Here is a 13048-nt window from a genome sequence, read left to right as displayed (position 1 = left end):
GAACCATCAATTTATTGTTTTTATTTTAATTGTCTCCCTTTCCCTAAAGTCAAGTAGAGAAACCTACTTGTGAGTCTCTCTCTAGCTTTATCCCATTTCTTTTACTTTATTTTTATTTTAGCTTTTATTTTTTCCTTTATTATTATTTTTTTTATTTGCGTGGGTTGTTTATTTTCATTTATTTATTTATTTAATTTTAATTGCGTGGCTTGCGTCTTTAAATTCTTAGATGGCGAATGGTTATGACGTTATTTTAGATACTTATGTTTAGGACTGTAATTAGAATTAGATCACAACCATTAATCAGTTCACTTTCGTATTATTAAAAGAAATAAAAAATAAAGTGGCTGCTCTCCTTGTGTTCGACCCGTAGCTACACTGATCCGTACGCTTGCGGTTACATTTTAAATCTCAAACAATAGTGAAGCAGGATCTCATCTCACCGGGGACGTAAGCAATCTTACCGAACCTCGTAAAAATCCGTGTGCATTGTTTGTTTTTTTTTTTCCATTATTTTCTGCATCGTTTTAGGGTTGCGTTTGTACACGGTATCGATATTGGTATTTTTCGATATTGATCTGATATCAATCCAGATCATATTGGATTGATGCATATCGACTGATTTTGTCTTTGTTTTTTTTTTAAGTATAATTTTTTTACTATTTTACCCCTGAAATGATGCAAATAATCGATCTGAATCAATCAAAAATTGAAAATTGATCTCAACCAATATAAAAACAATATGATTGATACAATAACAATACTTGAAATCATACTCTAATCTCCATCCGCTTAAGCCTCTTACCCTAGTGTGGAATAGCTGAACTGCTTGTGGAATCGACCAAATCCACGTAGCTTGTCAAACGCTGAACTAAACACTTTCAACAACATAACGAGAGAGAGAGATTTTCAAGTTTTGACTTTGGTCAGGAGTTGGGAGTAAGGGGAAGAAACTGTAGTTGACTTAGTCAACTTATTGCTTAATATTTAAAAAGTTCTGGTGGCACATTAAAGTTGTAGGCCAATCACCACCAAAGAGGGTTGGGTGCATTAAGTGCCCGTGGTCGTCGATCCAATTCCCTGAGGGAAGTGGGGCCAGGATACAGGCCTTATTCCAGACGTCCATGTTACATGTGAGAGCCATATGGTGGTCCACTGTTTCTTTTAAGGAGCCCCAGTCACACAAATAATGCTTTTTTGTAAGAGGCGTCGGTGGTACATTAAGGTAGTGAAGTAGCAGTAGCAGTAGCAGTAGCAGTAGCAGTCCAAGTACAGAACAGAGCCTTAACTACAGTAGTTGAGTTGTCATTTTTGACCCAATCCATGGAATTGCCATAAAATCCAAACCCCGCTTTCCAAATTTTGGATTTAGATTCCAAATTTCATGATCCAATCCTTTTCACATGAATTCATCAATCAAAGACTGCATTGAAGAGTGAAATGTCCACTAGTAGTTTGCTAAAATTATAATAGTCCAGGACCTCCAGGTGGATTATAGGTACATAAAAGCATGATTCAAGTGGAATCGGTTAAAAGAAAAAAAAGAACCCTGGATCATTGATCGATCGTGGCCGGTTCTGGTCCCAATTCCTTGAACCATATATGCACATACTAGGGGTGCAACATGTCAGGTTGGGTTGGTTTCTTAAAACCCTAGTCCAATCCTGAGTTCCTTTAACTAGACTCAAACCTGCCTTGATCGTGACTCAAGGCTACAAAATTTCAACCCAGGCCCAATCCTTACCTACCTTGATTGGCCCTGATTTTTCAAGGTGGGGTAGGGATGACCTTAATTGATCCTAACACTGGTTTGCCATTAAGGGCCAAGTATACCATATATTTTTTTTTTTTAGGTAAAAAAAGCATGAGAGATATTTTTTTTTTCTTTTTTTTGATAAACATAGCAAGAGAGATCAATGAAAAGATACATTAGGGGTTTTGAGGTGTCAATGAATCAATGCCAAATAATATCTAAAATTAAGTTGATATCAATTTAAAATCAGGGGCAAAAACCAGGGCCAGGTTCAGGGCGGGCCAAAGACATCATCCTTACCTGCCCCGACCCTAACTCAGGGTCAAAAATTTCAGGGTCAGGTTAGCCCTTAGAACCAAAATTTTTGGGTCGATACTTATTTGGGATCAGGACGGGTCAAGGACGGGGTTTGCGCCATTAGGGCCAAACTTGCACCCCTAACACATACGGCATAATATTGCAGCATAGAGAGATGATTTAGCATTGATTGCTACATTGATACATGAGGTTTATCTTGGATGGATTATATGTCAAATTTAGTCTCTTTGCAATTTTGTACTATTTTCCTTCTTTTTGACTGATTGTGATTCTTCAAACAGTATCAAACAAATTAAGCGTTTTTTAGACAATTTCTATGATTGGTTTCAAATTCGATGCATAAGTAGATGATAATGTAAACCATATATCCACTAACCCATATTGAGCCGATTGGTTTTCTAACCTTCTTTTTAGACATATTTTCAGTTATTTCTTGCTCTATAAACTATGGTTTCGTAGACAGTCCACCGAGAGCTAAGATAGCTACTTATACGGTCCAAACATTTCCTATACGGTATAGTTAGGGTGGTGCCTAAATTTGGCATATAGATGGACCTTAAGGTGCCTTGCACGTATGTCAAGGTTAAGCGGTTCAAACAAAATTGACCACATGCAAGGCAAAATGAAAGCTTAAAAATCTTTCAAAATCGAATTAGAAATGTTTAAATGGGTCAAGTTGTCTTAAGTGGGGCGGACGGAAGTTCTATACAATATTCAAGCTGACCCGACTGACCCAATACCCTGAACCCGCCTCCAAGCTACATAAATGCCACCTTCATTTAAAACTGGTGGTATGGAAGGCGACTAAGAAAATCACAAACCATCAACAATGGCTTCTAAGCAGCAACTGCAAGGGCTTGCAACAGAAGACATCCATGGCCTCCCTCCACTAAGCCCAGCATCACAGTCCTTCAACAGCTCTATCCTATCCTTAACCTCTATCTTGGTCTTAGAGCTTGATATCCCCTTCACCAAGTCTGAAATGCTTGATCAAATCCAAGAAATCATGATACCCATCAACTCTCGTTTATCCTCCATTATTGTTGCAGACAAGAAAGGGGTGCAACGATGGAAGCACGTCGATCCTACGATCGAAAACCACGTCGTGATCCCAACATTCCCTGCGGGGCTAAGTGACTACGACAAGCCTTTCAGCAAGTATCTGTCGGAGGTAGCCATGGAAAAGCTTCCAGAAGGTAGGCCTCCATGGGAAATACATATTTTCATGTACCCAACAAGTAATGGTGCACAGACACTGATCTTTAAGATGAGCCATGCACTTGGAGATGGTTATTCTATCATGAGTGCAATGTTCTCATGGTGTAAACGGGTGGATGATCCGTCTCTTCCCATTATCTTCCCTTCTTTATCTGAGAAATCGCCCGCCGGAGGAAGATGTAGATGGTACAGTGTGTCAAGGCTGTTATCAAAATGCCTTAACACTGTTTCTGATTCTGTGGTTGGGTTGTTGCAAGGAACAATCTTGGAAGATAGTAAGACGGCCATTAGGTCAGGGACACCGTGTGTGGAGCTCCAACCGGTTGAGTTCTCATCCATCACCTTCCCCCTCGATCATATACGACGAATTAAGTCCAAGGTTGGAGCAGTAAGTCTCTCTCTCTCTCTCTCGTTCTGTATGTGTGTTGTGTGTGAGAGTTGGTTGGTAAGCAATGCATGAACAAGACCGACTAACTTAATTAACCAACTCAGGAGAAAGGGAGAAAGAATCCTAGCAGTAGGTGCACCTTGAAGATTAGCCTTGGAGGCACTTGTGGACCGGTAGCCCATAAGAAAAAAGCATGACACATGAGTACATAACTTAATTAGGGAGAATACCCAAATTAGAATATATTTTTTCTGTTACAAAGTGGTATACTTGTTAAATTAGTGAAAGTGTTTTAAGAAGTTTATTTGAATTAAATGAAAATAAGGACACAAAACAATTAATGAATCATGATCCAATTCACCAAATTTTTTTCTTTTTGGTAATCACTCAAATTATACGTTACACCATAATTATTTACCTGGATTCGCAGCAGAAAAAAAAAAAATGAAACTTTAAAGGATAATTTAAAAAATACTAAAACTTAAGAGGGTATTTATGAAGGAAAAATGAATTATTCCATTTCCTCGAGGTAGCAAGAACTTAGCTGCTAGTCATGTAGCATTTATAAAAATTGTGTTTGATTTTGAGACACCTTATGTCCTCCACCATAAATGTAGATAATGATGCACCATCGTCTTTATTAATTATGTGAAATACTTTTCAAAATCTGAATGTTTTTTGTATTGATCTTTACATGGTTGTTTCTTATTGGCTTACAACAATTAATTATTTGATGCAATCTTACAACAATATTGACGTGTACCACATGTAGTCATAGATGATTTGAGTCCGAATGTTAGGAATATAATAGACATTTCTTTTTGGGTAACATTTTGGAAGAGACATTTGAGGCCACAATTTGAGAAAACAGATCGTATAGGCCTGCATTGGTGAGATCAGCTTGGAATCAGCTCTCTATATCCAATCATCATTCTTGGTCAATATCGTATCGACCTGAATTGGTGAGAATGGATTGGAATCAGCCCTATCTGATCCCAATCCTTGATCAATATCATATCGTTGGATCAATACGAAAGAAGAGTAATAAGCAATTTTGTTACGACAACTAGGAATATTTTTGTCCGATCAAAGCCATCCCCAGGCCTAAAAGTGGCATGTAGGGATTATTTGTCAAATTTGCATTGCAAGAAGCTCAATACAGATGATTCGAATTTGCTCAAAAAAAAAATTTTGTACTTGATGATTTTCTCTACCCTTATAGACATGATGATTTTCCAATAACTTTAAGTTGAAAAAATAGTTTCTATGGGGGAGGGGAGTGTGGTCCTTGCATACAGACACATTGGGGGACAAAATGATTGATCCACCTCATACAAAATGAAAATTAACGCCTCTATTAATATTTCCTTGTGCATTCCCATTACTCCATGAACTTGCCATTATTGAGGTTTTCATTTTACGCAGAAAACATGAATTTTCCTCTCCACATAACTAGCCATAAGGAATGTTCTAAATACAAGAATTAGGATTTGTTTTCAATGCATGCTAAGTTGCTAACTCTATCCCATCATTGAACAGACAGTGAATGATGTGATCATTGGTTTAATATCCTACGCAATCACACTATACACAAAGAGGATGACACAACAAAATCCTTGTGGTGCACGTGTGACTGCATTGGTCATTTTGAACATGAGAATGCTGAGAGGATATAAGAGTATTGAAGATATGTTGAAGGCTAATGATGTATGGGGAAACCACTGTAGCTTCTTAAATATATCAGTTCCATCTTTCACTCATTCAGAAAATATTTGTCCCCTCAAGTATATAGAACAAGCAAAGAAACAGATTAGAAGGAAGAAAAACTCAGCAGCTATTTATGTCTCTGGTAAAATATTGAATATGTTAAAGTGTGTCTTGGGCCGTGAGGTATGCCATTAATGATTCTTTCCATTAGAGAGAACTCTTAAAATTTTCCAAACTATGTAGAAGAAAGGTCTAATTAAATTTTCCTTCTTTTAGGCTGGAACCAAGTTCATCTATTCTACTCTTAAGAACACCAGCATTGGGCTTTCTAATTTGATTGGTCCAACACAGAAGATCTCACTTTCAGACCATCCCATTAATGGCATGTACTTCAGTGTGGTTGGTGCTCCACAGGTAGTTCAAAACCCAAATACCTTCTCTTACTATTTTTTACAGCAACCAGACTCTTTTTTTTTTTTCTTCTTCTAATGTCTTTAATTCATGTGGTTGGCTTATTATTTGGGTTGTTCATCTGCTGATGGCCATGCTGCAGGTAGATTATCAACTCAACGTGAATGTAATCTTTATTCTTTCATCATTATTAATAAAGTATTCTAGTTGACTCTTACCAAAAAATTCTTGCGAGTGTTGCAGAGTGTATTTTTCACCATTGTGAGTTACATGGGCGATGTAAGGCTAGTGATGAGAACAGAAAAGGGATTTATTGACGCGGATATGCTCATTTCTTGCATGAAGGATGCCTATGAAAATATTGTTGAAGCAGTCTGTGGAAAAGAAACTATTGGATAATCATCAATGGCTCAAATCTTCTGGGTCTAATCTGAGTGCAACATGGATTTACGAGAGTGAGAGAGTGCATGTTAAATGTTCTCATTCATCGGATGTCCGTAGCTAGTGTCTCTCTAATAGCTATTTGATGAGCAATTCATGTATGGATTAATCATCTTACAAGGTTATTAGTATATTAAGAATGTAATGCGGTTAGAATTCAGAAGTAGAGTGAAGGAGAGTCAATTCTACCAAAAAAAAAAAAAGTGAAGGAGAGTTGACAGAAGCAGCTCAAATATCAACTAAAAATTGTTTTGTGGTAGAAAAATATCAATTAGTGTTAGCCATATGCAATTTATACTTTGTTGAAATCTAAGTCCAAATATGAACTCATTGCCAGAATGTCCTCATTAAAATAAAAAAAGATATATATATATATATATATATGTGTGTGTGTGTGTTATTTATTAAAGTCAACTATTTCAAAATTTTGGATTAAATCTAAGACCATCTAACCACTTTTGAACTCATAAATCCTCTTCAGTTATTTTGGTCATTTTCCAAGTATAATTCTAAACGTCCGCTCAAAAGTACATCTTCATCATCCAAATATGACACCCGGTTGACAAAATGAGGAGTTTATATATGCTTTGATACTGAACTAAAACCAATGTGGAAGTACAACTCTATAACTCCCAATAACATGTCAACATTCCATCTCAAGTGTAGCTTCAAGACGTGGACTCTGATACAAGGTTGTGTAGCTTCAGCCTTAACCGTTGTGGGAAGGGCCATGAACCACTTGGGGGTCCAACCCAGAACCCAAAACCTTAAGAAACTAGGTGGAGATTACCCAAGAATATATGTCGACAACATACAGGTTCAGCCTTAACCGTTATGGGAATATACCTCTATAACTCACATCAAAACATAACTTAAGAAAAAGATGCTCACACTTATTCCTAAGTTCAAATGTTAGAATTCCTTATCCGTTGTGCTCCCTTGAGCAAGGAGTGATACCTTCCATCTTAGCATATTTACATGGGAATGAAACTTATCTTCCTCTTAAGGCTAAGCATAGTATAACAGATTCAACTTTCAATGGTGAAGTATAAAGGGAATGAAGCTTCCTTCTATCCTTCCAAAAGCAAAATGCTAACATCTCACATAGTGAGGGGCAATAACTTTCACATTTCCGATAGGGAATAAAGCAGTTTTTGCTTTTGAATAAAGAAAAGAGAAAAGGTAAGGAAGAGCTAGCCATAGCACAAGATGAGGCAGAAAAGAGTCATGATAGAACAAAGTGGGATGTGGGAACCACTTGAAAGTGGTGTGGTTGTTGTACACCATTGTGACCCATCCGTGGGTTGCTCAGATGGTTAGGGCGAATTGAGGATTGTGTCGATAAGTGCATGGTCCTAGATTCGATTCCCTATTTATTTTGTGACCTATATACATACAGGAAGGATCAAAAAAGAAATCTCAACAACTAAAGAGATCATCACCACATGGGGAATAGAGGGCTCAACTAAGAAGAACCAAATCTATGCCATGAATAAGAATGTAACATTAAGACACTCCGTATGGATACTATGGTTTTAAAACTTGAATCGTATCTGTTAATATCTGTCTAATTCCAATGGAATCAAACTTGATCAATCTCTAGTGTTAATTTTTTTGGATCTTGATACACATGTATAATCCAAAGGTAAAATCATAATAAAAAAATAATTATTTTTTTCTAGGTAAAAGTAGATCTATCCGATACAATTCAATAGACTTCGTTTCTACGACTAGTTTTTCAACTGCTTTTTTTTTTAGGTAGGATGTTTTTCCACTGTTGGAACACTGATTATAAAGAGAGAGGGATCCATACCACTGTGGTTGTTATCATATAAAAACGAAGGAAAATTATCATGTATCAAAGCACTATAATTTTTCAAAAATATCTAACATACTTCTAAAGCATAACATCGTCAATTAGTTTGGAAATAAAAAAGACTCTTTTGTCCCTATTATGTTTACCTATGTACACATCAATTCTCAACGTTTTCCCCTATTTTAATCTCAAATAAAAGACTCTTTTGAACCCTTGAACGAATTAGCAGCCATTGAAGGGTCTGCCGAAGAAATTTCTACGCATTGGGGGTTGATTAATAACAGATTTTGTCATTGAAGGGCCTATCAAAGGAGGAGCAGCCATTGATGGTGATAACCGAAAGAGGCACAGCCATTGAGGGTGAGAATTGAAGGAGGAGCAGCCAGTGAGGGTGAGAGTTATCCTCCGTTTGTTGATGTGCCATGCATGACCTGCGCAAGCTTCTGAGTTGCAGCTTTGGCTATGGAATTCTGTTAGCTCTGGAAATCCACACCGGCTGATTCTAATCGTGCATAGTGATGCACGGGGGACATCATCGAAGATGTGTACCTCCGAACTTGCTAGAATTTCTCTTCAGTCCTACGTAGACTGAGCTCCTTGTCCTCTCCATATCCATTGTTGATCCCAAAAGCAGGGAAGGGGGAAAATCCAAATTCAATAGTTAAGAAACTTAAATTTTGATTGAATTTTTCAAATCTTATATTATCAGTCACAGACCGATCACACAGTTAAAATTTCGAAGTCTTTGCTGCAGAAATTTCACAGCAATTTGAACAAAACTTCATTTGAGGAAACTGAGATCAAATATAATCCTCATACAAGCAATTTCAATTGGTAAACATGTAAACAGATCAAAATGACCGTCATCTACTGAAATAGGATCAGAACTTGAGTAATTCTGACGGTTTATTTTGTGAAAAAATTGTTGAAAAAGTTAAAAAATTTTCATTTCAGTTGGAACGTAGCTCAAATTTGACTCCGTCTCAGACCTCTGAGTAGGTCTCTCCACCATTTTTGACCTTTTGTTGTCAGAAACGAGGAAGCGTGTGAAATGAGAGGGTTAGGTCGCAATCCTCTGGTGAAATTCACCTTCAGAGGAGGAGATTCATCATAGGGGAAAGTTAGGTTTCCTGAATCGGAGGAGAATGTTTGGTTGAAGCCCTAAATCGAAAGTTTTTTGTTTCAATTATATGAAATGGGGGTTTTTATATCATAGGGTAGAATGGCAAGTTATTTAGAAAATAACAACTTTACCACGACATCATTTGACGATTTCGATCTAACGGAATGGATTTAAGTGTCATTTTGTTCGTAAAACAGGGTACTTACTATAGTTAGTAAGTTGGGAGACGGCAATAATATGGACGGATATAAGGGCAATTAAATGGACCATACGGTAATAATACGTTTCAAAAAATCCGATGTAATAAAACGCGTACGGCAATGATACGATACGTATTTAATATGTGTTTAATACGATTGTTCTGTAAAAAATCCAAGAACAAAAATCCAGGACTAAAAATGATTGTTTGAAACTAAATTATAATCTACCATGCTTTATAGACACTAAAATCCAATCTAATTTTCCAATTTAAAATTATTTCCCATTCTTTTGAATTTTCATATTTAATATTAATTACATTTAACCCCTAAAAATGGTATGATAGAAAGAATTAAGAGGAGAATCAAACCTCATCTTGTCTTGTAACTTTTACATGTTCACTTCTTCTTTTTTGTACGAAAACAAGGTTCAAGAAGATGGAGAATAAGTGTTTGCAATTGTTTATCCCAGAGATGTGCTTGGATTTTCTTGAAATTTCTATGGGGGTACAATCTAAGACCTGTCATGGATCAATTTTAAAGCTCAAGAACCTCCTCCATTCAACTATTTTGATTTCTCAGATGCAGTATTGCAAGAATAGAGGGAGGAGAACACCCGTGTCATTTCTCTCTTTCTAATTCTTCTCATTGTCCTACTGCAACTATGTTTGTAAATAATTGTCGGTCCAATTCAACTAGCGATTGTATGCTAAATTTTCTAGAAAAGTTTTCATTTCAACCCCTTTTGGAGAATCCAACCCTTGGCCATCTTTGTCCATGTGAGTCATCTCTTTTGAATCTTTCTTGCTTTTTGTTAAAAATTATTTACAGTTGCAATCGCCCTCGATTGGATTTTCAACTACCAATGGGAAGAGAAACGGAGAAGAAGAATGTTTGATTATGTTTTCAACAATCGATGGGAAAAAAATTGAGAAGAGAATGAGTGCAAGGGGTATTGATGTCTTACCTATTGCCCTCGGTCACTGGCCGCCGAGAACGAAGATGGAGGAGAAGGGGTCAATAGGGCAAGGGTTCCTCCTTTTTTTGGTTAACTTAGAAGAGAGAAGAAGAAGGGTTATAGTTTCGATCGATTAGGGTTCCTGATAGAAGATAAGGGTCAGGAATCGGGATTTGGCCCATTTGGGTTAATGTCATTTTATTTTTTTTTGAACCAAAAATTTTATTGAGTATGTAACGTATTATACGACTATTATTCGTGTATAAGACGGTTATCTTTAAAATCCGCATATTAAACGGTCTTTTTTTTTTTTTTATTGTTGTGCCAAATTACGAACTTTTGAATTAAATGTTTGGATGCACGTATTATATGTGTATTTTACTAACTATGGTACCTACTAGATATTTTGAGAAAATTAGAATGGTTTGTCATATAAGGTTTAAAAATAGGGGTGGTACAAAATAATTTTCCTAAAAAGAATACAGAGGTCGAAAGAGACAAATATAAATAGTGAGTGCTAGCTAACTATATGTTGACGGCATATTCAATATTTTTCCATTAAAAAAAAGAACTAGAAGCAATAGCATGGTAAGAATAAACTTAGGACTTCATATGAAGGTTTGAGAATTCAGTATTGAGAAAACAGGTCAAGGTCAATACCTTTACAGATAGGCTTAGATAGGATAGAAATACCCTTATTTTTAATTAAAATAATCATTTTTTATTGTATCAATGCACTGATATGGTATCTACTAAGAATTGGGATTGGTCAAAACCGATGTCAATCAAATTCAATTCCTCAAACCATGCTTCATACAAATCTATCCAAATGAATACAAAATCTAAAAAATTGTAGTGCCTACACCAAGTCTCAGGATGGGGTGAAATTTTCGCCCCACCCCTTGATGCTTATGGGTGCACTATTGCCCTTCCATTGGCTCTTGTGCTATAGCAAGGGCTGCACGCCCGGGCTGAAAACTCAACCTCAAAACAATTTAAAAAAAAAAAATCTATCCATCATATAAATATAAGCATATATCCAGACAAGACCTAACTTCAAAATGTAAACCATTTTGCAAAAACGTTTCTTACAACAATAGTCCCAATAAGTGAAACAAAAAAGAGAACCCCGGGCGCTTTTGTTTACCCCTCCACACCCCACCCTTCCAAAAATAAAATAAATATAAAAACGTTAGGACATATGATCATAATTTATTCCACTCCAATGGTTGATAAGTTTTTATAATTTTCTTCGTTCTTATCCTTCATCATTCATTAGCAATTGAAATTTTGAAACTTGACCAAAAAAAAAAAAAAAAAAAAGATAAGTTAAATACAAGGCCACCCGTGGACGAAACCAATAACCTTCTCCAGTTATCCTGTACGGAAATATTTCTCAACTAATCATTTACACAAAAATACTTCTCAACCAATTCCATTTCTCATCCCACTATTTACCTTTCAACCACCAACCCTAAAATGCGATTTTCCTTTTTCTTTTCTTTTAATCTTTTAATTTTTAAAATTTTTAAAATTTTAAATTATTTAAAATTTTTAATCTTTTCCTCACCCGTTAAAGACGCAAAGTTGACAGTGATTTATGCTTTAGAGAGTGATTTAAAACGTTCCATTTTACTTTTCCGCAGCGACCCATGAAAGCACCGAAAGTGATTCTACTCACTTTTTAGCCGCGTTGCTTAGCGTGGTTTAAAAGTTATGGCACAAACACAATGGAAGTCGAAATGACCATTCTGTCTCATAAAAAGTGAAAATTCGATCCCATTTCCGCTTGGTGCAGAGCTAACTAGTGTAGAGGGCAAACCTGCCTTTTAGGAACCCTGATCCCTTTTTCTTATTAACCAAATTCACCCGCTAAATCACCATTTTTCTCCTCCCGAGGCCCGAGTCCCGAGTCCCGAGTCCCGAGTCCCGTGTCCCGAGTCCCGACTCCCAACTGACCACACAGAAGCAGGAAACAAAACCGCCAATCATCAAATAGAGAGAGTTGTTTAACAAATTCACAATCGCATCTCTCTCTACCTGCAACTGAAATATTGATCATGGTGTCAGAGGTTGAATCTTCAAACTTTGATATGTTTATCAACTTCAGAGGCGAAGACACTCGCAATATATTCGTTGGTCACCTTTACAGTGCTCTAAAGCGTAAAGGAATCCGTGGTTTCATCGACAGCAAAGATCTACGCAAAGGAGAAGATATTGGTAAGCTTCTCAATATTATAAAAGGCTCTAAACTCTCGATTGCTGTCTTCTCTCAAAGATACATAGAAAGCAAATGGTGCCTCCGGGAACTCGCTCAGATGCTGGAATGTCATGGAACCGGTCAAATCATTTTACCCATTTTCTTCAAGGTTGAACCATCAGACGTTAAGAATCAAACTGGACATTTTGAGATTTCGCCTCAGACACTTAGCGAGGAGGCGCCCAAAACTTTATCAATATGGAAGGATGCTTTGCGAGCGGCAGGAAATAAGAGTGGATGGGTTATTGGCGATAGGTAAGTCTTAGTAACCCGAGAGTATACTTCTTCTGTGAAGATCACTTCTTTTTTCTTGGTTTTAATATATCTTTTCACAATATAACTCAATAATGACCTTTTTTCCCGCAAGAAAACTTTTCATATATTCTTTAAGCATTTGAGTTTCACTTCCAATTATGTTGTGAGTTGTGAATTCCATTTCTAACTGTCTGCAGGGATGA

At 36.6% G+C, this 13048-nt stretch overlaps 2 protein-coding genes across 2 annotated transcripts; both read left to right on the top strand.

The window, feature by feature from the left end:
- Positions 1 to 2829: 2829 nt before the first annotated feature.
- LOC122058667 (wax ester synthase/diacylglycerol acyltransferase 4-like) lies at positions 2830 to 6544 on the top strand. Its single transcript, XM_042621322.1, has 4 exons — positions 2830 to 3677; positions 5217 to 5567; positions 5661 to 5798; positions 6039 to 6544. The coding sequence occupies exons 1-4, from the start codon at positions 2901 to 2903 to the stop codon at positions 6192 to 6194; spliced, it is 1422 nt and encodes a 473-aa protein (XP_042477256.1). The 5' UTR covers positions 2830 to 2900; the 3' UTR covers positions 6195 to 6544.
- Positions 6545 to 12333: 5789 nt separating this feature from the next.
- On the top strand, positions 12334 to 13036 carry LOC122091012 (disease resistance-like protein DSC1). The gene has a single exon (XM_042660818.1). The coding sequence runs from the start codon at positions 12391 to 12393 to the stop codon at positions 12847 to 12849; it is 459 nt and encodes a 152-aa protein (XP_042516752.1). The 5' UTR covers positions 12334 to 12390; the 3' UTR covers positions 12850 to 13036.
- Positions 13037 to 13048: the final 12 nt, after the last annotated feature.

Source organism: Macadamia integrifolia, chromosome 2 (genome assembly GCF_013358625.1).
Source record: "Macadamia integrifolia cultivar HAES 741 chromosome 2, SCU_Mint_v3, whole genome shotgun sequence".
Lineage (NCBI taxonomy): Eukaryota > Viridiplantae > Streptophyta > Magnoliopsida > Proteales > Proteaceae > Macadamia > Macadamia integrifolia.
The sequence above is the reverse complement of the archived record's forward strand: the minus strand, read 5'-3'. Positions and strand labels throughout refer to the sequence as shown.